The sequence below is a fragment of the Delphinapterus leucas genome, chromosome 2, assembly GCF_059928025.1.
Source record: "Delphinapterus leucas isolate spDelLeu-1000000601 "Yukka" chromosome 2, BTC_Dleu_Yukka2, whole genome shotgun sequence".
NCBI lineage: Eukaryota > Metazoa > Chordata > Mammalia > Artiodactyla > Monodontidae > Delphinapterus > Delphinapterus leucas.
Window position 1 is genome coordinate 153,904,109 of NC_143130.1, and position 21,130 is coordinate 153,925,238.

General features: G+C 46.1%; 1 protein-coding gene across 1 annotated transcript; it reads right to left on the reverse strand.

Annotated features, from left to right (window-relative positions):
- Positions 1-2,017: 2,017 nt before the first annotated feature.
- PROX2 (prospero homeobox 2) lies at positions 2,018-11,157 on the reverse strand. The gene is made up of 4 exons (XM_022576542.3): positions 9,659-11,157; positions 5,425-5,534; positions 4,179-4,373; positions 2,018-2,658 (listed from the first exon to the last, which is right to left on the reverse strand). Exons 1-4 carry the CDS (start codon positions 10,974-10,976, stop codon positions 2,473-2,475), a joined length of 1,809 nt encoding a protein of 602 aa, XP_022432250.1. The 5' UTR covers positions 10,977-11,157; the 3' UTR covers positions 2,018-2,472.
- Between the last annotated feature and the right edge of the window lie 9,973 nt (positions 11,158-21,130).

Below are 21,130 nucleotides of genomic sequence, written 5' to 3' on the forward strand. Positions count from 1 at the left end.
TACCTAGGAGATGCCTTTCGCCCCTTCACCATATGAATCTGGTCTGGAGCTGTGTATACTATATACAACCATGTTTGAAATAAATGGCCCTAATTAACATTTTTCTGCATGGAATGCCAGTTAACTGCCTGCTTTCAATTGATCATTGGACATTAAGTCCTCAGTAATGCCATCATCTTAAACCACAGTCCAGCCCCTGCTGTCCAACAAAGAAGGATTGGACAGTTACGCAGTATTTGACCAGACGCTGAGCATGTCTAATTTGGGTATATCCACATAACACCTTGATGGAAAGAATAAGCAGACCTTTGGCAATATTATGACGGCTAAAAGAACACAATAACCATCTCAGCTTATGCTCGAATGTGTTCCCACCATACCTGGTAGAGACAGAAAAATATAGTAAACTAGAATTCTTCTGTTGGCAGAGCATATATATTTATGCATTCTTGTGTGTTTAGTTCAGTGGTTAGAGAACACTTCCTGGAAAGACTGCAGTACCCAAATGTTTTCAATTTGAGCTTGTACATTTCATCTAATTGGTCCCTGGGACAAGGTTCACTGCCCTGGAGGTGGCTTGGCTCAGTGTTTAAAGCTAATGAATTTCAGGTTTGGGACAGAAAGTGGCTGTTCATATTGGACAATCATGTGAACTTGGAATTGTTTCCCATGAATGTCTTAAATAACTATGTAATGTCACTCTGGACAGCAGGTTCTTCTGTCCCCAAACACAGATGCCTGATTGCCCTTGCTCAGGATACTCAGTGCTTGCTTGCTTTTAAAACTGAGGTTTGGCGGAGTCCTTCATTTTTGTAAAGAGAACATTGTGGGAGAAAATAGGGCAAAGATCATCTGAGTGCAGTTGGATGTGATGAAGGACACTTACAAATAGCCTTAAAGCAGCCCAAAAAGACTGGTTTGGGCTGAGTATGTTTGTTTTGTTTTTCCTCTTAGCTATTTGGAGTAAGAGAAAATTCAAAAGAAAGTCGTCTTTCCTACCTTTTTATGTTGATACATCTAGCAATAATTTAGGGATTTCATCTTATCTGATCCAGCTGACCTGAAAAGTCAAGGAAGTGGAGTAATTAAATGTGGAAACTTGTTTTGCACAGAGGGAAGAGAAGTAAACTAACGAAGTCACAGACACCCCTTAATCAGAGCACAGAGCTCAAGCTCTGTGACGCCTATCCTGGCCTGCGCACCTTTGGCATCCTTTCAAAGACTTGACTCTGACTAGCTGGGAAGCTAGATACAGTTACTCAGCTTTGCAGATGTCTTGCCTGTATGCTCAGAGCAAGGCACAATTTGTGTTGGAGCAGTAGGTGAAAGGAATGTTGATTTCATGAATTCCTTTATCTGTGAAAGAGTGACCATGGGCTGTAATGTCCTTATGGAGCAAGAGAATTTCCATTGCTGTGTGATGCTGTATTTGTCCCACTTAAGCTGTCCACGGTCTGTGCAAAGCCTCGCATCTGGGCTTCATTCCTCCTTCCTCTTTTAAGCAGGGTAGGCCAGATGAGCCCCTAAGGCCCTTCTAGCTTTCGTGGTCTGAAGTTCAGTTTCTTCTGCACATGGGAAGTTGGGGCATTAATTGCATTGGTCACCTAGAGACTGTTCGGGTTATTCAGCTGATAAACTCTTCCAGCAGATAAATGTGAATGTACAGCAACACTCAGGTCCTGCAGAAAGTTTGTTTCAGCTTTGCTGGAACGATCGGTGGACGTCCAGTGAGGAAGCACTCCTAAGTGCCAGGCAGGGGTTGTCACAAGATGGTGCCGCATCAGTGCTGGATGCTCACCGGGGATGGTGGCCTGTGTGAGAGCATGGGCGGCAGCATGAGGTGGTCCACATGCAGCCTGGCATCAGAAGGCCATGGGTTCCTCCACACTCCTGACTGCCCCTACCAACCCAAAGGCCCTAGCCTCATAGCCTTTGACGACTTATCTTACAGTTCTAAAACTTCTGTTTGGTTGCTTTAAAAATGTTTCAGGGTAAAAAGCTTAAAGGTAATGTATTTGAAAGTGTCTTGCAAATAAGTGGAGTTTGATAAATAGGTAACTCGAAACAGCAATTTATAAAAACCCCAAATAAGATGGCCTTATCTGAAAGATGAAGGAGAAAAAAAAATAACATTTGTGTAGTGAGAAACATTTCACAGAGCACTTTAGGACATGTCTTTTTATCCATACAACCTCATGTTACAGATGCAGAGACACCTGCAAGTTCCCAGGGTCATGATACCTGGAAACAGTGGCGTGGGGATACTTCTGGTTCCAAACTGTTGTGTTCCTTTTACAATATTTTATAGTTAATGTTAAACCTCTGGTAATTCTGGAAAAGGAAATAAATGATCAAAAATGGTAATGGTACCTATTTGAGGGGTTTCTCCTTATGCTCTTTTTATATGACTACAGCTGTACTGACTGCCATTTAAGATAAACCCAGGCCAGTCGCCCCTCACTTTGTGGGACCTTAATTCCGAAACAGCTCCTGGGGATAGCTGGAAGATTTGAATATCTCTGGGATGTCACTGTCCAGTTTCGAAATAATTTTGTAAATGGGTTTCTTCCAGGAAGGATCTGAGTCTTTGCCTGCGGAGACAGCCCTGAAGAACTCCTGTAATGTCAAGCTGGCGATTTCCAAGAAGCAGTCTGGGACCTGCACTCCCAAAGAGACCCACAAGGAAGAAAAGACGTGAGGCTGTGAAGCACTGGCACCATACAGACCTCACTGCCTGATGCTGCCTGTTCCTAGGGTTGTGGGCTGATCAGAGCTTCCCTGCTCTACTGGCCCCTGACTTTTGTGGAATCTCTTCCTCCCTCATCAAATACATACCTTAAAATGATGGTACTGATGAGACAGCCCTGGGAGAAAGCGTATTAGGGACACTCCCTTTGTAGGAGTAGCTGATTCCACTAATGAGTGGCGTTTTTAGTAAGCGGGAAACTGACTCTGATTGAAGTTAAATCTGTGGTTTAGAAGAGGTTTTTCGTATTCTTTTCCTTAGTGCCTCATGTGGAAAGAACTGCCCCCAAGCTTACGACTGTCGTACCTCATTCTGCCATCTTTTGGGACAGGGTTCGAAGGACTTGGAATCATTCCTGCTCCCAAAGCCAACCAGGAGGCTTGCGGGGGTGTGGGGGGCCTCAAGAAGATGTTCCAGGACCTCACCCAGACTGGCACCGTTAATGATGGGACATCCTACAGGGCCTCCAGATCCAGCCTGGCCTGGGGCTTGCCACCACTGCGTGCCAGATGACACCCGCACGTGGAAAGACGTGGCAGCGCTGCCTCCCATCCACATGCCTTGACCCCCACGAGCCTCACAAAGGAGGCATGGTCCATTTTCCCCACAGGTAGGCTTAGGTTTCCAAACATATTCTGATGGATCATCTAACCAGTGGATGCCAGCAGTTCTTCTCTTTTTTTGGAGGTGTCAATACACTGCTTTGTGATCACAGTCAAGTGAGAAATGCGAGAAGAGGGAAGTGTAGTCAGTGACCAGACACACCCAGCGCCTGCAGAACAAGATGTCAGCCTAACCGAGCTGTCAGCCACACACAAGGAAGATTACGAGTTCTCACCAGCGACACTTAGGCCACCTGCTCACCCTTTACTGATGCTTTACCTCTACGGTGCCACCAGCGTGCCTTCACAGAGATCCCCAAAGGACTGAGAAGCTTGAGTATTGTTTATTATTTCCAGAAAGGATTTGAGGTGACTTGCCATGGGAGACCCACAGATAAAACTGTTCAAGGGAGAATGAAGATAAGAATCAAATGACTGAAAGAACAGAGACTGTTGTAAAGAAACCCTAGGCCAAGACTAGGCATGCAGCTGAGCCCTGCATTCAGTCCTGGGCCTCCTGGCGCTAAGGTGAGAAGGTCGACAGGCTGTGTAACTCGGTCATTACAGAGTATTGTCTAAAATGGCATAACAGCTGACCTCTGGCCAAGTTTATGAATAAAGACAGGCTGTACATTCAGTTTGCAGCATCCGTCAGTTGCCTAAGAGAAGATGTGCAGGCTGTAATCTTTGTGGATGGTACAGAGATTGGCCCCCGGCTGCCCTGCTCTCAGTGATGTAAGGACAGACACGGAAGGGGATCTTTTCTAAAACCCCAATCACAAAGGGAAGGCACTCATCAGTCCTTCTGGGACCCAAGCACATGATCTTACCTCAAAGTCGTTTCCCTTGTTATAGTGCATATTGAGAGCTCGAAAAAGCTCCGAGTTGCGGAGAACCACCAGCATTTTGGGATTTGTGACACCATCTGAAATTGCTTGCCGGGCAAATTTCTCCATCTGGATATAATAAAACTCACGGAAGTTGCTGAACCACTTGATCATCTGGGAGGTAATGCAGCGGTTGAACTGTACAAACAACAGGGTCCATGAACTCAGACGTTTGCCATGAGGTGCTCGGTCAGAACTGTCAGCTTCCAGTTCAACACAGGGGTTAACAAGAATGGCTTCAAGCAACACTAAAAAGGGCTTTCTTTAAAAAAGAAGCCACAGCTGTTTTCTAAGCCTATACAGTTATACACAGAAAAATCTGAATTAGGCCATAATGCCCATTAGAAAACGTATTTTATAGCCTAGATTTATAAAGGTTTTTCACTCTTGAAGTGTGACTTTGGGAGGGTCCAGGGTCAAGACTAGTGTGGTCCCAGCTTCTGCTGCACCCAGGTAGACTGCACGGCAGCCCCAGAGCCCTCTGCCAGGTAAAGAGCCAAGGAAAGGGGTAAAGGTGTAGATCAGAGAGCCATTTACTGGCAACTCAGAGTTGCGGAATGAATCAGAATGAGAGCTTGGTGCAGGGATCAACCGAGCAATTGGATATGAGGGAAAGAGCTCAAAAACAGCAAAGGGATGATATAGATACAAAGTATTAACAGCCCCTAACCCAATACCCAGGGTAAAGGAGGCCCTCAGAAACTTTATGGAAACAGGCAAGGCCTGGTTCCAACCATCAGACCTTGATTTTTCTTATTGTCACATTGATCTGTATGCACCTTCAGTCGATTTTGAAACACAGCAGTTTGAATGTAAAGTTGACAGGGACAGTGTCCAACTCTTGATACACTCTTTCTTTTTTTCATAGCGTCCCCAGCAAAGACAGAACACTAGGCCAAAGACGCCATTTCCTAGTGGTTCTTTCTAACCCTGCCTCTCTCCCCATATGTTTCTGGGTATACCTACAGTTCAAAAGCTTAAATTCAGACACCCAACTTTCCTACCCTCAAAGTTACCCCTGATGATTCAGGCAGTTTCTCAGCCCAGACCAAAAATGCCACCAATTCCATCCACAACATGAAGGGGAGCTAAAGTGCACGTATGATGACCTAGGACTTGCCTCACATGGGAAGAACCCGCTGCCACTTGGGAGTTTTGCAGAGGCTGAAACTCAGTTGAAGGAGTTTACCTGAACATCAGGAAAATAAGCCTTCAGGAGGTTGGAACTGGGATAGCGTGTGAAGAAAAACATTAGTTTGGCCTTCTTCAAGTGACCAGGGTTGAGGCCCTCCTGGATTTATCCCAGGGTCAAGGAAAACTAATACCAGTTTATCAAATAATTTTGTCAAATTATCCAAATAGTAAATTGCCCTGTTCCTTATGGTTTCTATTTTATTTTTTTCTGGTTGAATGATGTATTTGCTCTGTTTTTCTGCCTCTAGCAAGTATCATCAGATAAGCTTTTTCTTTCCAGATGCTGAATACCACATATGTACAGTAAAGTCGCAGAATTTACAAAGCATTTTGATGTGTAAAAGTTCTATGGCACATGTGATATCAAATACAGTTTGTTGTACTGTGTGTGTGCTTTCACAATACGATGGGAAGAGACGGCAACTCTCTCCCAGATAAACCATTTCAAAACCTCAGGTAGAGATTTACTTCTCTCTGCCTCAGTTTCCTCATCTGTAAAATGAGAGGAGTCGACTAGATGGTCCCCATTCTGGCTCTCATCATTGCCTTTGCAGTGTTGACACCAACGAGCATCTAACCAGACTGAGTACCAGATCACAGTTAACTTTGGCTCAAGAAGCTTGAATTGCTGGGCTGCAACTGCTCTCCATTTGCCTGGCAGAATTTTCCCTCATCCTTCCCATCTCAAATCAGATGTTCCCTCTGCTGTGAAACCTTTTCTTGCCAAAGTAGGCCTTCCTTACCCTGGGCTACCAACACTCTTTGTATAAACCTTTTTTTGTAACAATGACATTATTGGAATTTTATTGCATGTTTGTCTCCCTATTTAGACTGTTAGCTCCTTGAGAGCAGAGACCTTATCCTTTCATCTTTGTATTCCACGTGCCTAGCCCGGTGCTAGGAACATAGTAGGTGCTCAATAAATGTTCGTTGGATGAAGGAATGAGGGAGTGATTAAATGGTCAACTTTAATCCATACACAAGTATGGCAATTCTATTCCAACTCATTCCTCACTCTGGGAACAGAGTCCTTCCCCTTTAATAAGAGTAGGGGGCTGTGGTGTGAAAACTAGCACCAGGGTGAGAGGGAAATAAAAGATTCTTACACAAGAACACTTAGCATTCCCAGGAACAATCCTAGGGCTGAGTGACAAGCATACAGAGCTACCCTGGAGCTCAGACCTGAGCTGTAGCCTTAGGACAAAAAAGACTTCTCAGTAGGATATGTCAGTTTACCCGAAGGAAACCAAGCAACTGATGATAATTATAGCTGGCCAGGCACCTAGCTGCTGTCCAGGAGGCCCCCGCTCCCTGCCTCATTGGCCCTACTTCTTATCCTTCATAAATGCTGTGGACAGAATCCTGGATTGAGTCCAAAGACCCAGTTTCAGATACAGATTTTGCCACCAAGACCCTGTGTGACCTTGGGCAAGCCACTTATGTTCTCTGGGCCTCATTTCTAAACTGTGGAGTATAGTGGTTGAAGCTTGTGCTTGGCAGTCAGATGCTGGGTTTGAATCCTGTCTCTGCATGTGTCTGTCTTTGACTTTGGGCAAGTTATTTTGCTTCTCTGTCCCTGCCTCCCTGATACTGATCTAGAGTGGATGATTGAGGAGGGTAAGATAACACAGGCCCACAATCCGTTATCTGAAACGCTGGGCCAAATGGAGGCCAGACTTCAGAATCCCTGTTATTTTATAAAGGTAATACGGTGCATGTACGATGTGTTAGTTAACACCCCCAGCAGGGTCTGTGGCAGGAGTCTAATCCATTTAATATTCCCACAGCAAAATCAATGACTAATTATGTTAAGTGAGATAGTCTATAAATAGCCTCCTATCAGTGCAGGTCAGGTTTTGCAACCAGGTGAGTTCCCATCAACCTTAGGGGAAAGAAATCATAGAGATTTTCAGAGCGTTTTGTGTCTCAGAATTGTGGCTAAGGGGGTGAGCAGGGAAACTGCGAGTCGCAGTGCCCGCCGCAGAGAAGGTGTGCGGTAAATCATCATTGTCTCATCATCATGCCTGCTCTACCTGTTTCACAGGGGTATCATGTGAATGTGAAGGTCCTTGAGAGCAAGAACCTTATCCATTCAACTTTGTATTCCACGTGCCACGTGAAGAACTTGCTCTTAGGTGGCTTTCATGGCCCAGAGGAATAAATCTCTAATGCTGGAATGAGGGACTAATTGGGGTCAGGATGCTGCCTGGGGGCCCCCAATCATTCCAAATGTAGCCAAGTACCTGACCCGGGCAGCCAGGCTCCGTGGGTGCCCCCCGAAACCTCCTGAAGCTCTTGGAGCCCAATCCTCATGTCATAAGGCAGGGCCAGGCATGCCCCTGTGTGTGTATTTCTCAGGGCCAGGTGCCTTAGAAATTGCACAGCACACCCCTCACAGGGGAAGGACAGCAGAGAATCTTTGGGGACTGAGCCCTTGAGGTTCTTCCACCACCTGACTTTGACAGAGAGTCTTAACCAGTAGCCTCTTATCAAAGGCCCGACAGATAGCTTTCCTCACAGAGGGCTATCACCTGACGAGAAATTCTGCCTATGTTGATATCTCTATGCCTACTGGTGGCTGGTGAGTTGCTCTCAGCGTTGGTTTTGTAGCTGCTCTCTGCCTGCCAGGAAAGCAGCCAGCGGTGCCAGAGCTTCGGGAGTGTTTCTAACACCTGTGACCAGCAGGGGGTGCTCATAGCATTTAGGACACAAGGGCGGGCCTGGCATGGTAGTGAGCTGGCCCCATCCCATCCTGCGTCCTCACCACTGCTTGCCAGGTAGAGGGCACGACTGTTCACATCTGCTTGTGTGACTCCACAGGCACAAGGAGATTCGACTTAAGGCTGTCCCTGAGAAGCAGCAGCGTGAGCTTGGCTCCCTAAAAAAGCAACATCCAAAATATGTTCTCAGGAACTTGAGTCCTGCAGTTGCCTGTTGGAAAAGGGCCCTTTGGTCATATGAGTTTGGGGCTGCCTACATTCTCCTCTTAGAGCTTTTCATTGGACTTAAGCATGGCTCTGAGAAGTCCCGCAGTAATGGAACTAACCCAGTGTTTATTTACCCAAGCTACTTTTTCTCCTACTTCAACAACTGTTAACATCCTGAGGGAGAGTTACTCTGAAGAAAAAACTGTTTAAGAGTGGGGTCTGCCTAAGGGTTGCAAAGATGATGCAATAAGATTCAGACCCTTGGGATTTCTCTGGTGGCGCAGTGGTTGAGAATCCGCCTGCCAATGCAGGGGACACGGCTTCGAGCCCTGGTCCGGGAAGATCCCACATGCCGCGGAGCAACTAAGCCTGTGAGCCACAACTACTGAACCTGAGTGCCACAACTACTGAAGCCCACGCACCTAGAGCCCGTGCTCCGCAACAAGAGAAGCCACCGCAATGAGAAGCTCGTGCACCGCAACGAAGAGTAGCCCCCACTCAACGCCAATAGAGAAAGCCTACACACAGCAACGAAGACCCAACGCAGCCAAAAATACATAGATAAATAAAAATTAAAAAAAAAAAAGATTCGGACCCTCTCAGACCAGCCTGGGCCCCGCAGCCTTCCCCATGGGGGCCTCCTCTTCCTCCACATGTGTGCAGCCCTAGGCTCTCTCCTCAGCTGCAGCTTAGAAGCTAGTCCTTAAACTGAAATCTTCTTACCCCTTTCAGCTTACCCCTCAGGTCTAGTCCCTGCAGAAAACTTCCCCTTTCCCATCTGCTCCAGAAGTTGCTGGTCCCTCGTCTCTTCCCCGTGAATTATCTGGTCAGAGCAGGCTTTTTGCCTGTAGAGCCAAGAGGCTCCAGGAGCCATGCCTCAGGTGAGGCCATTCCTTTGACCCGCTCTGCCAAGGTCTACGGGCAGCTGACAACTAAATGATGGGGTTTTTCCTTCCACAGGGTATTTTGGGAGCCAATTTGGGTTTCAAAACAGACAAAACCCTTTCAGACCCAAAGGACTCAGCCAGTAGTGGTAGAATCTGATGTGTCACAGAGGAAGGTGACGGACCCCTCCAAGCATCCTTAAATCCCAGGCTGTGGTCACCACTTTCTCAGGAGCCTAACAAATACGAGCCACAGGGGAGGGAGGCCCAGAAGCAACGTTAAGAAGACCACCGGGAAAGAAGAGCTGTTCCCTGCGTGGGGTACTTATTTGTCCCCCCCTCCCCTCATCGTCCAGACTCCCTGTCTCTCTGGGCTGTGATAACGAGAACTTCGATTACTAGTAAAAGGATATGTAAAGGGCTGAAGAGAAAGGAAGTGCGTCCGTGACGGCCTGCAGGCCACCTTGCTCCATTTTCACTGAGGGAACGAGGGGCAGTCTTTCCAAACAGGTGGACTTGAAGAGCCAGGGGCACTGTTGCTGGCTCAAAGCCAGTGGTCGCACTTTGGCAGCTCGCCAAGGTCGCAGGGCCGCCTCTGAGGAGGGGTGGCTCTGGGGAGATGAGTCCTGCGGAAGATTGCCCCTCCAGTGGCCACTGGGCCTATGGCCCAGTAGCTGGCTGAGAATCTGATCTTCCTGGATGTGGGCAGGCACAGTCAAGGGACAGTTTGCTGGGGGACCCTGACAGGGTTTGGGGATCATTCTCGGAGAGACAGGGTACCTGGGAGAATCTAGAGGCTTGGCCAGAGATAAGTTTCCCAGTGGAGCCCCTGTCTGTGGCTGGGCCCTCCTGGGCAAGGCAGCCAGAGGAAGGGGATCTTTACAGGCACCTCCCTCAGGAGGCGAGGGCTCGCTTCTACCATCTGGCACCAGCCCCGGGAAGCTTCTGCCCAGGTGAGTCAGGTGGCCCGATGGATCCAGTAGCACCTTCTGTAATACTGAGTCCACAGCCTGGGATATGGCCCCCGTCAATTCTTTCTTCAGAATCTCCAGCAAAGCTCGCGCTCCAGAAGGAAGGAGCCTGGGTTCCTCAGGCTGGTGTTTGACCTCAGACACTCTGTGTTTCTCCACCCTGGAGAGGTCCCCGCTGGAACCCTGGCGGTGGTCACTGTGCACAGCCCAGGACGTAGACCCAGAGCCATCCCTCTGCTTTACACTCAGAGGGTCCTTCCCTGTCTCTGAGCCTCCCGGGCCCTGAGCTGGGGCCTTGGGCTCGGCAGCCTGCAGGATGTGCTCCTGCAGGTGTTTCAGCTGTTGCTTCAGCAGGTGAAGCTGTTCTCTCACCCGAGGGCCCCCCTTCCTGCTTCCCCGGTCCCCGGCAGGGCCTGGCTTCAGGGGGCCTTGCTGCACGGGAAGATTCTGCTTCCTCTTCCGCTCCCGGGCCTTCTCTGGGCAGCACAGGCTGTCCCTGGCTGGGGCATTGCCTGGCACCGGAGGGTTAGGGGAGAGACACATGCCTTGGACGATGGTCTCTACTCTGGCTCTCTTTGCCTGGATGTGCTCATCCCAAAACCAGTCAGGGTCAGCGAGGCTGGAGCTGGGGACCTGGCTCCAGGGAAACGGGGAGTCTCTGCCCTGTTCTCTGGGGGACAGGCTTCTTCCATCTTTGGTACAAGGTTCTGCCAGGTATGAGCAGGCCCGGGATGGTTGAGAAAGCAAGCTGAAGTTTGGATTCATCCCTTGGCTCCACAGAGGCTGTTAGTCAGGGTTCCGTGAGAGAATTCCTCCCCCTCAGGTCCTCAGCTGGAGGTGCACCTACAGTGAGCTGGGGGCTTCTCTTCACTAAGAGGAAGGATTCAGACTCTACGATGCCGGGGCGTACCCACCTCCCGGTCAGACTCTGAAATTAGAGACAGGAGAAAACAGTACGTGTGACTTTGAGCGGTGCTTTTCAAACTTGTACGTGCAAACAAATCACCTTGGAATCTTGTTAAAATGCAGATTCTGAGTCTGCAGGTCTGGAGTGGGGCAGAGATTCTGCATCCCTAACCAGCTCCCAGGTGATGCCGTTGGTCCAGACCACACTTGGAGGAGATTCTGAAGAGCAATTCTCCAAGAAGGTTCTTCTCCTGCCAGGGCATAACAATAAAATAATCTGTAATGATAATGGTAATGGCAGCTAACTGCATAACTGGCATTGGGCCAAGAACTTTACATCCATTACCTAATTTATTTCTCATAACAGCTCCGTGGGAATGTTGTCAGTCCTGTTGTACAGATAAGGAAACAGGCTCAGAGGAGTTAAGAAGTTACCTCCCTAAGGTCATACAGCTAGTAAGTGTCAGGCTGGAGTCAGAACAATATTTGTCTTGATTCAGAGTGACTATCTACAGCAGGATCACCCTGGGCGCCTGTTAGAACAAGCACATTCAGCAGGCCTGCCAGTCCTAATTAATCAGCGTCTCTTGGTGCTGGGGCAGGGCACCTGCCTTTGAAACAAGCAAACTAAATTTTGAGAAGCTGCTGTTTGACCGCTATGCTATCTTGCTCCTGGAAGTGTCAGGGTATGCATCTACCTTTCAACGTTTCACAGCTACTTTTTAAGCATCTACTATGCACCAGGCCTTCTGGGCACTTGGAGAGTCGGTGGTGAACAAGACAGCAGAGTCTTGCTCTCACAGAGCTGGGCGTGTAACGGGAAGAGAGAATAAATAAGTACATTTTCAGGTCGTGCTAACTGCTATGAAGAAAAAGCACAATAAGGGACTGGAAATTGGGATGAAGGTGTGGGGAGAAGGAGAGAGCTATGTTAGAAAAGACCGAGTAAAGCTGTTTTATTCCCATGAGTATCAAAGTACACTGCACTTGAACCAGGAGGCTTCCGGTAGCAGGTATAAGGCACTTTGAGTTTACGAAACATTCGTTCATGTAACGTCATTGCATCTCACACCAACCCTGAGAGTCAGTGTGATTCTCCCATTTTATGGATGAGGAAACTGAGGCTCAGTGAGGCTGAGTGGCTCTCAGTTACAAGATTCCAAGTCTTCTGATGCAGCCACACTTCAGCTCCCTCCCTGAAGATGAAAAGACCTGCATAAGAGACCAACTTCTCTGCTTGTTAAAAAGTTTCATCCTTTCCTAGAAAAGGTAAGTGAATTTCTTTTTTCTCTACAATTTTCACTGTCGATTGCTGCTCTAGTCCAAATGATGGCGGGAGAGAGCTTGCTTTCTTCTTCCCACTTTCATCCTGAAGCTTACTTGGAATTCTCTGCTCCAGGAAATCTCAGCTCTTCTGCATCCAGTGGGTTCTAGTCAGTAGACTTGACCACAGCCTCCACCTGGAGCCGGCAGGTGACTGGCAGCCGCACAACACAAGCTTTCTATGAGCAACGTCATACCAAGTGCCAGGGCGGAGGGTGGGAGGTGGTGGCATCTGCCGTGCCATCATGGGGGAAGTGCCACTGAAAGAAGGCTAGGTTCTCAGGTCAGAGTAATTAGAAGATTCTGGCTTTGAGTAAGTAATACATTTGTAAATTACTAAAAAAAAAATGTGACTCACCAAATTAATATAAATTAAAGAATTTGTTATCACCAAGTTTTACCAACAGTTTGGATGGCTTACCACCTCTTGGAGAGAGAAACATTTAACTTCCTGTGACCATTTGGCAATGAATATATATTATTTGTATCATATGAAAAAATTATTTTAAAATCATATCATCTAATAAGCATAACTGGGTCATTGAGCATGCCTTAGCTGCTTTCTAACTAATAATGATCACTACACGGGAAGAATTGATATTTTAACCAAGAGGAACTATACAACAATAGTATAAACCATGTATATTTTCAGTTAAGTCGCTTCCAAAAAGAAGAGGGGTTTGGTTATAGTTATTCTAACTACTTAGTGAATATTTCCTAAACTCAACACTTTCAAACCCAAACTCTAGAGCTGCCCCTCTGCCTTACCCCTCTGCTACCTATCTTATTGTTCAAGCCAGAAGCTGGAGAGTCTCTTTGACCCCTGCCCACCTCCTTATCCTCAACATTGATTTGGTCACCATGGCTGGTAAATTTTTGGGCAAAAATGTCTCTGAACTACGTTCTGCTGTGCTTTTCCCATTATGTTTTCTCATAACTTTTCACGTGGACAATTCCAATACCTCATGACTGGTCCCCATCCTCTAGCCTCTCCTTACTCTGGTCCTTCTTCTACATTCATTCATTTATTCATTCAACAAACATGGATTGAGTGCTGACAACAGACAAAATCCTCTGCCCATGTGAACCTAACATCCATGCAAAGGGAGGCAGATGTAATAACATGCTAAGTAATGGAAGGCCATTATATAGGGCCTTGTTGGTCATTTGTAAAAACGTTGGGCTTTACTCTGAGACAAACGAAGACCCACTGGAAGGTTATGAGCAATGTGACCTGACTTAGTTTTAAAAGGCTCATTCTTTACTGGGTGGGGAATAAACTAGGGGGTGGGGAGCAAGGGTTGAAACAGGGAGACTACTTAGGAGGCTCTTGTGATAATCTAGATGATAATAATCCAGATGAGATGGCTTGGACCAGGGTGGCAGTAATGGAAGTGGGAACTTGTGTCAGATCTTGGATATATGTTGAAGTTGGAGCCAATGGGATTTACTAGCAGATGAGATGTGAGGCTCAAGAGAAAAAGAAGTATTACTGATGGTGACTCTGAAGTGTCTGGCCTGGAAGGATGGAGTTGCATGAACTGAGCTGGGGAGGGCTGCAGAAGGAGCGGGCTTGGGGAGGAATACCAGGAACCCAGTTTTGGACACAATAAATTTGAGGTAATTATTAGACATCTAAATGAGGGTGTTGAGAAAGCAGTCGGATAACTAAGCCTCAGGTTCAGTGGGGAGATCTGGGCTAGAAATATAAAATTGAGAGTTGCTGGTGTGTAGATGGGTGAACTCATCAAGGAGTCAATGTAGATAGAGACGGGGCTGAGGTCTGAGTCCTAGGACTTAACAGCATGAAGAGGCTGGGGCAAGAGGGGACCCAAACAGGAAACACAAGGACCAATCAGTCCTAGGAAGAAATCTAGTCTAGTCTAGGAGTGTGTGAGGTCCTGGGAGCCAAGTGAAGAAAGTGTTTCTAGGAGTGGGGAGAGGTCAAGTCACATAAGGACTGTGAATTGACCGTTCAAGTTAGTAATTCCAGATGTTAATCAGAGTCATTTGGGATCTTGATCAGAGCAGTTGTGGTGGAGTGGAGGGGGGGAAAGCCTGGTTGGATTGAATTTTAGGGAGAGGACAAGAAGAGGAATTGGTGACATTAACCATGACAACTTTTTCAAGGTGTTTTGTAAAGAAGAGAGAAATGGGACAGTAGCTGGAAGGAGAAGTGGGTCAAGAGAGGGTTTCTCAAAGGAACCCTCCCACACTTTTGGTGGGAATGCAAACCAGTGCAGCCTGTGGAGAACAGAATGGAGGTTCCTAAAAAAGTAAAAATAGAGCTACCGTATGATCCAGGAATCCCACTCCTGCACATATGTCAGGAGAAAACTCTAATTCAAAAAGATACATGTTGGGAATTCCCTGGCAGTCCAGTGGTTAGGCCTCCGTGTTTCCACTGCAGGGGGCATGGGGTCGATCCCTGGTCAGGGAACTAAGATCCCGCATGCCGGGTGGAAAAGAATAAAAAAATAGATACGTGCACCCCAGTGTTCATAGCAGTGCTATTAACAATAGCCAAGACGTGGAAGCAACCCGAATGTCCATCAACAGATGAATGGATAAAGAAGATGTGGTACATAGAGACAGTGGAATACTAATCAACCATTAAAAAAATGAAATAATGCCATTTTCAGCAACATGGATGGACCTAGAGATTATCACACTAAGTGAAGTAAGTCAGACAAAGACGAATATCATATGACATCACTTATATGCGGAATCTAAAAAAAGTGATACAAATGAACTTATTTACAAAACAGAAGTAGACCCACAGACATAGAGAACAAATTTATGATTACCAAAGGGGAGATGGGGGGGAGGGATAAATTAGGAGTTTGGAATTAACATATACACACTACTATATATGAAACAGATAAACAACAGATAAACAAAGGACCTACTGTATAGCACAGGGAACTATATTCAATATCTTATAATGGAAAAGAACCTGAAAAAGAGTATATATGTATAACTGTACACCCGAAACTAATACAACATTGTAAATCAACTATACTTCAATAAAAAATAAATTTTAAAAAAAGAGAGGGCTTCCCTGATGGCGCAGTGGTTGAGAGCCCGCCTGCCGATGCAGGGGACACGGGTTCGTGCCCCAGTCCGGGAAGATCCCACATGCCGCAGAGCGGCTGGGCCCGTGAGCCATGGCCGCTGAGCCTGCACATCCGGAGCCCGTGCTCCGCAACGGGAGAGGCCACAACAGTGAGAGGCCTGTGTACCGCAAAAAAAAAAAGAGAGAGAGAGGATTTCTCAAGACAGGAGGAATAACAGGATATTTGCAGGCTGATAGCAATGATGTTGTAGAAAGATAGTATTTGTTAATATAGGCAAGAGGGGGAGAATTTCTGGAGCCTTGTCCTTGGGTAGGAAGGAGGGGGTGTGATGTGGTGCACACGAGGAGGGCTGATTTTAGAGAGGAGAACCCTCAGTTTATCGGTGGTGGCAGTAGAAAGGCAGGTACATGGGCAGGTGCTGGCATGTGGGTAGATGCGGTGATGGGAGCTGGGGGAAGTCCCTTTTGATTGTTTCAGTTTTCTCAGCAACATTGTCATTGGCATGAATTTTCTGAACTGTAGGTCTGCTTATTGCCCATCCATGGAATCAAAGCCTTTGCTAACTTCCTATCAACCATAAGGTTCAGATATTCCAGCTCCTCATAACATGGTCTTATTCTAACTCCTCTGGAGCCACTACCCTCAACAGTTACCTGCACCGAGTGGTTAAGAATCTGCCTGCCAATGCAGGGGACGCGGGTTTGATCTGTGGTCCAGGAAGAACCCACATGCCGCGGAGCAACTAAGCCCCTGTGCCACAACTACTGAGCCTGCGCTCTAGAGCCCGCGAGCCACAACTATGGAGCCCGCATGCCACAACTACTGAAGCCCAGGCGCCCAGAGCCCGTGCTTCTCAACAAGAGAAGCCACCACAATGAGAAGCCCACGTGCCGCAACGAAGAGTAGCCCCTGCTCGCCACAACTAGAGAAAGCCCGCACGCAGCAACGAAGACCCAACACAGCCATAAATAAATAAATAAATAAACAATAATAATTTGTAAAAAAGAAAACAAAAAACAGTTACCTGCATTGCACTGTCCTGGGCTGTGTTTCCTGAGCTCACCAAACCCCTTCATGCCTCTGGGTCTTTGCACCTACTGTTCCCTCCACCTGGAAGGCCCTTCTCCTGCTTTTCTACCTGAGAAACCTCTACTCCTCTTTCAAAATCCAACTGAAATATCAGCTCCTTTCTGAAGCTATCAGTGCATCTCCCCTTCAGACTCTGAGCTCCCACCTTGTGTCCCCAAGTAGTGCCTGACCATGAATTGTCACCAGATTTGTGGTGACTCAGTTAAATAAATTATTCTCTCAGCGCTTTAGACTGACTTTTGTCTCCTCATTAGAGGTACATTATTTCAGATCTCTCTAGCACCTAGCACAGAGCCTTGTGCATGAAACAAAATCAACACAGACAGACCGACAGACAGACAGACAGATAGATAGAAGAGCATAGAACCACCAACTGCCAAATCTCCCTTGTGGGTTATTGAAGGTATTGTTGCCAGTGTTCCGTGTAGTCTTTGTGCCCCGGAAGGCACAACTGCTAGAGTAAAAGACAGGACTCAGTGTGTTCAATGAAGCAAAAATCAGCAAGAATGCCTTGAGGTCAGAAACTGGAAGTCCAGCCAGACTCTGCTGTGGTTGGGTGCCCAGAGACGTTTACGCCCGTCTCTGTAGGACAATCATGGAAACTCTGCATCTGGGCAGCTGAGAAACAGGAAACCTCTGTGCTGGGGCCAGCCTGCTGCCCAGAGCCCTTGATCTGGGTGTGGCCTGAAGCAACAATGCTTTCTGCCTGAAAATTAACTAGCAGCACTCTCACATTCACTGATCGAAGTAGCCATTGTCACAACCCTTTAAAAATAGGTTTACTGCCTTTCTTAGATTATGAAAGTAATACAGAATCATTTTACCCCAAATATAGAAACGTATTAATAGGAGAAGAAAGACACTTATAATGCTTCCTCCTAGAAAAAAAATCACAGCTAACATTTTGGTGTTCATCATTTTTTCCAGTGTTTTTCTCTGTGTACAGATAAATTTCCATAATTACTTTCATTAAAAAACCAACAATGGAATCATAAATGCGTAGTTCTATAGCTTCCAATTTTTTTGCCTCTTTCGTGTCAATGAATATTAATCTACAGCAGCACTGTGAAAGCCAGGTAGTCCACTGTATGGATGCACCAGAACTTATTTAATAAATTCCCTTTCTAGGGACAGTTAGTTCATTCTTATGTTTTCACCATTATAGCCGTAGCATGGACCTTGGAGTCTGACTGCCTAGATTTTTTTTTTAATTAATTAATTAATTTTTGGCTGCATTGGGTCTTCGTTGCTGCCCGTGAGCTTTTCTCTAGTTTGTCGAGCAGGGGCTACTCTTCGTTGCGGTGTGCGGGCTTCTCATTGCAGTGGCTTCTCTTGTCGTGGAGCACGGGCTCTAGGCACGTGGGCTCAGTAGTTGTGGCTTGCGGGCTCTAGAGCACAGGCTCAGTAGTTGTGGCGCACGGGCTTAGTTGCTCCGCGGCATGTGGGATCTTCCTGAACTAGGGCTTGAACCCAGGTCCCCTGCATTGGCAGGTGTATTCTTAACCACTGTGCCACGAGGAAAGCCCCTGACTGCCTAGATTTGGATCCCTAGAGCCACTTACTAGCTTTGTGACCTCTCTGTACTGAGCCTTCCCGTCAAAAAAATGGGAATAACCATAGTACCTACTGTTATCATAGGGGTGTTGTGAGGATCCAATGAGTTAACATATGTCACATTTTTAGAGCAGCTCCTGGCACACAGTAAATTGCTGATGTGTTAGCTATTGTTATTATGAGTAGTATTGGGTTGAACACTCCTATCTATATCCTTGGCAACGTATCCTATTATTTTCTTATGTTACATTTCTAGAAGTGGAAATTCTGGGTCAAAAACTAGGCATATGTTAAACTTTCATACTTGTCACACAGCTGCCCTCCAGTTTACATCCAACTGATCGGGAGTAAAGATGAGGGTCTGAAGGAGAACTTTCAATTTTGACTGTATATTTCTGCATTAATTGAATTTTCATAAGAAAGTACTCATGCATTACTTGTATATACACTTTAAATAGCCAGTTTGCTCTCTCACCAACATATCTTTAAAAGAACACATATCCTCTCATCCTCAGCAACACTGAGCATGTCAGTCTTTCGTCAGAGTCAGTCTTTTAAATCTTTGCCAATATGATGGGTGAAAATGTTATCTCATCATTTGTATTTCTTGCTCATTTTTCATATATTTTGGGAGAAATAGTTCTGTTGTGTATATTACAAAACTTAAACATGTTTATATCATTTGAGTCAATGACTCTACATCTACGAAGTAAAATCAAGATGCTATTAAAAAATAAAATACATTTTTAAAAATTAAAAAAAGAAAGTGAGGGCTTCTCTGGTGGTGCAGTGGTTAAGAATCCGCCTGCCAATGCAGGGGACACGGTTTCGAGCCCTGGTCCGGGAAGATCCCATATGCCACGGAGCAACTAAGCCCATGCGCCACAACTGCTGAGCCTGTGACCTAGAGCCCGCGAGACACAGCTACTGAAGCCCGTGCGCCTGGAACCCATGTTTCGCAACGGGAGAAGCCACCGCAATGAGAAGCCTGTGCACCGCAGCGAAGAGTAGACCCCGCTAGCTGCAACTAGAAAAAGTCCACGCACAGCAACGAAGACCCAATGCAGCCAAAAATAAATTTTTAAATTTTTAAAAATAAAAATTAAAAAATGATCTGATACCCACAGATTTATATAAAGAATGATTATCTTAATATTATTTATAAGACTAGAGAGTGGTTAAACAAATTATAAAGTATGATATCATCTATGTGATGCTATACTATGCAGCCATTTAAAAAAATCATGTTTGAGAAGAGTTTGTCAAACATTATTTTATAGTAATTAGAGGGGAGAGAAAAATCACATATTAAAAATACAAAGAAGAAAAGGATGAGAAAGAAATACATTAAAATGTTAGCAATAGTTCTTCATGGGTGATAGAACCATAGGTAATTTTTTTCTCTATTTCTTCTTTTTACTTTTCTGTATTTTCCATAGTGGGTATGTTCTCACTGTCGTAATTCAAAAACAAAGGCATCCCTTGCCTTGGATAATTTAATAAAACTTGCATTTATAGGGTAGCCTACGCACGTTTGGGGTCAGAATATACATGGGAAATCTCTGTACTTTCTGCTTAATTTTGCCATGAACCTAAAACTGTTCTAAAAAATAAAGTCTATTAAAACAAACAAACAAAACTGGCATTTTTCTCTTATTGACTCTTTCCCAGACATACATTTCTGGGCACCAGACAGGAAGAGCCTCACTGGAGAAGAAAATTCAGCTACAAACACAAGCACAGGACACAGAGCTTATAAGTTCACTCCAAAGGTATGTAGGATTTTATAGCTAGGAAGTGTAAAATGAGGGCGAGGTTGAATTTCAGGTAAATAATAGACATAAGAAAGAAGCTGTGTGTCATCTCTTTTCAGCTGAAGTATTTGAAACCATGGGTACGAGCTGAAAGGACAGCTCAACTGCACAGATCACCTCCTGACATGAGAGCCTTTCTCCCTGCGAGTCTGTGCCCTTCCATGGGACCTCCCTTGAGATCTCCCAAAAGCTCTGCCCAAGAGGGCAAAGGGGAAGAGCTGCCCACAGGGCCAGCTGGGGTGAGACTAGCAGCTCACAGGCTGTGTTTCCCCTTCTGCGGTGTGTCCACATTAGGGAACAGCAAACACTTCTGACAAACTCCAGCAGGGCCACTAAGAACCAATCAATAAAACAAGGTGGGCTTATGAGGAGTCCTTAGATAAGAGGCACCATGTGAAGCCCAAGAGATGCTGGGTCATCCTCATCCCTATGACTGACGCTCAGACCAGATTTATATGAGGTTTATTGTTACTTCCTTGATAATGTTCCTGCAAGGTTTTTGTTGGGAAATTTTAGTGTTTATCTTTGCAGGATTTTGTTCATTCATTTCCTAGACTCAGTTGGATTCCGATTGGACCAGCCTAGTAGATCACCACTCCAATATGGTTGGAGAAATACGGAGGAAAATGCCTTATCCTGAAACAGCCTCTTCTATACAGATGTCATGGGATCTAAGGGTCCACCACGGGTGAGTCATAATAACGATCACTTAATCACACATTTATATACGAATACATTTTTGCCTGACCCATGGTATTTCTGAACAGCCTCGCATCCTTGTACTTAGCAGGCTCAGCAAACTTTAGCTGCCACCTAAGGCTTGTTCAAGGTGGCACATCTCAAGGACATACAGCATTTCCATGCTTTACTAAGGTGTTTTCATATACGACCTCACCTCTGCTTCATTTTCTGAGGGTCCCCTGCATCATCCATCCCCGCATGGCTGTGGGTGGGAGCGGGGGCACCCATTCATCTCTGGTCCAGCCCTGAGTAGCTCTCCCCGCTGCACTGGCTGATGATGGAAATGGTGAGGGGAGGTCAGACTGACGGCCCAATGTGCACAGCCCTGACCATCGACAGACATAGATACAACCAAGTCGGAAGCCCTGGTGGTCTGCGTGACTAGTGCCCATGAATTATAGAATCATCTACTGGT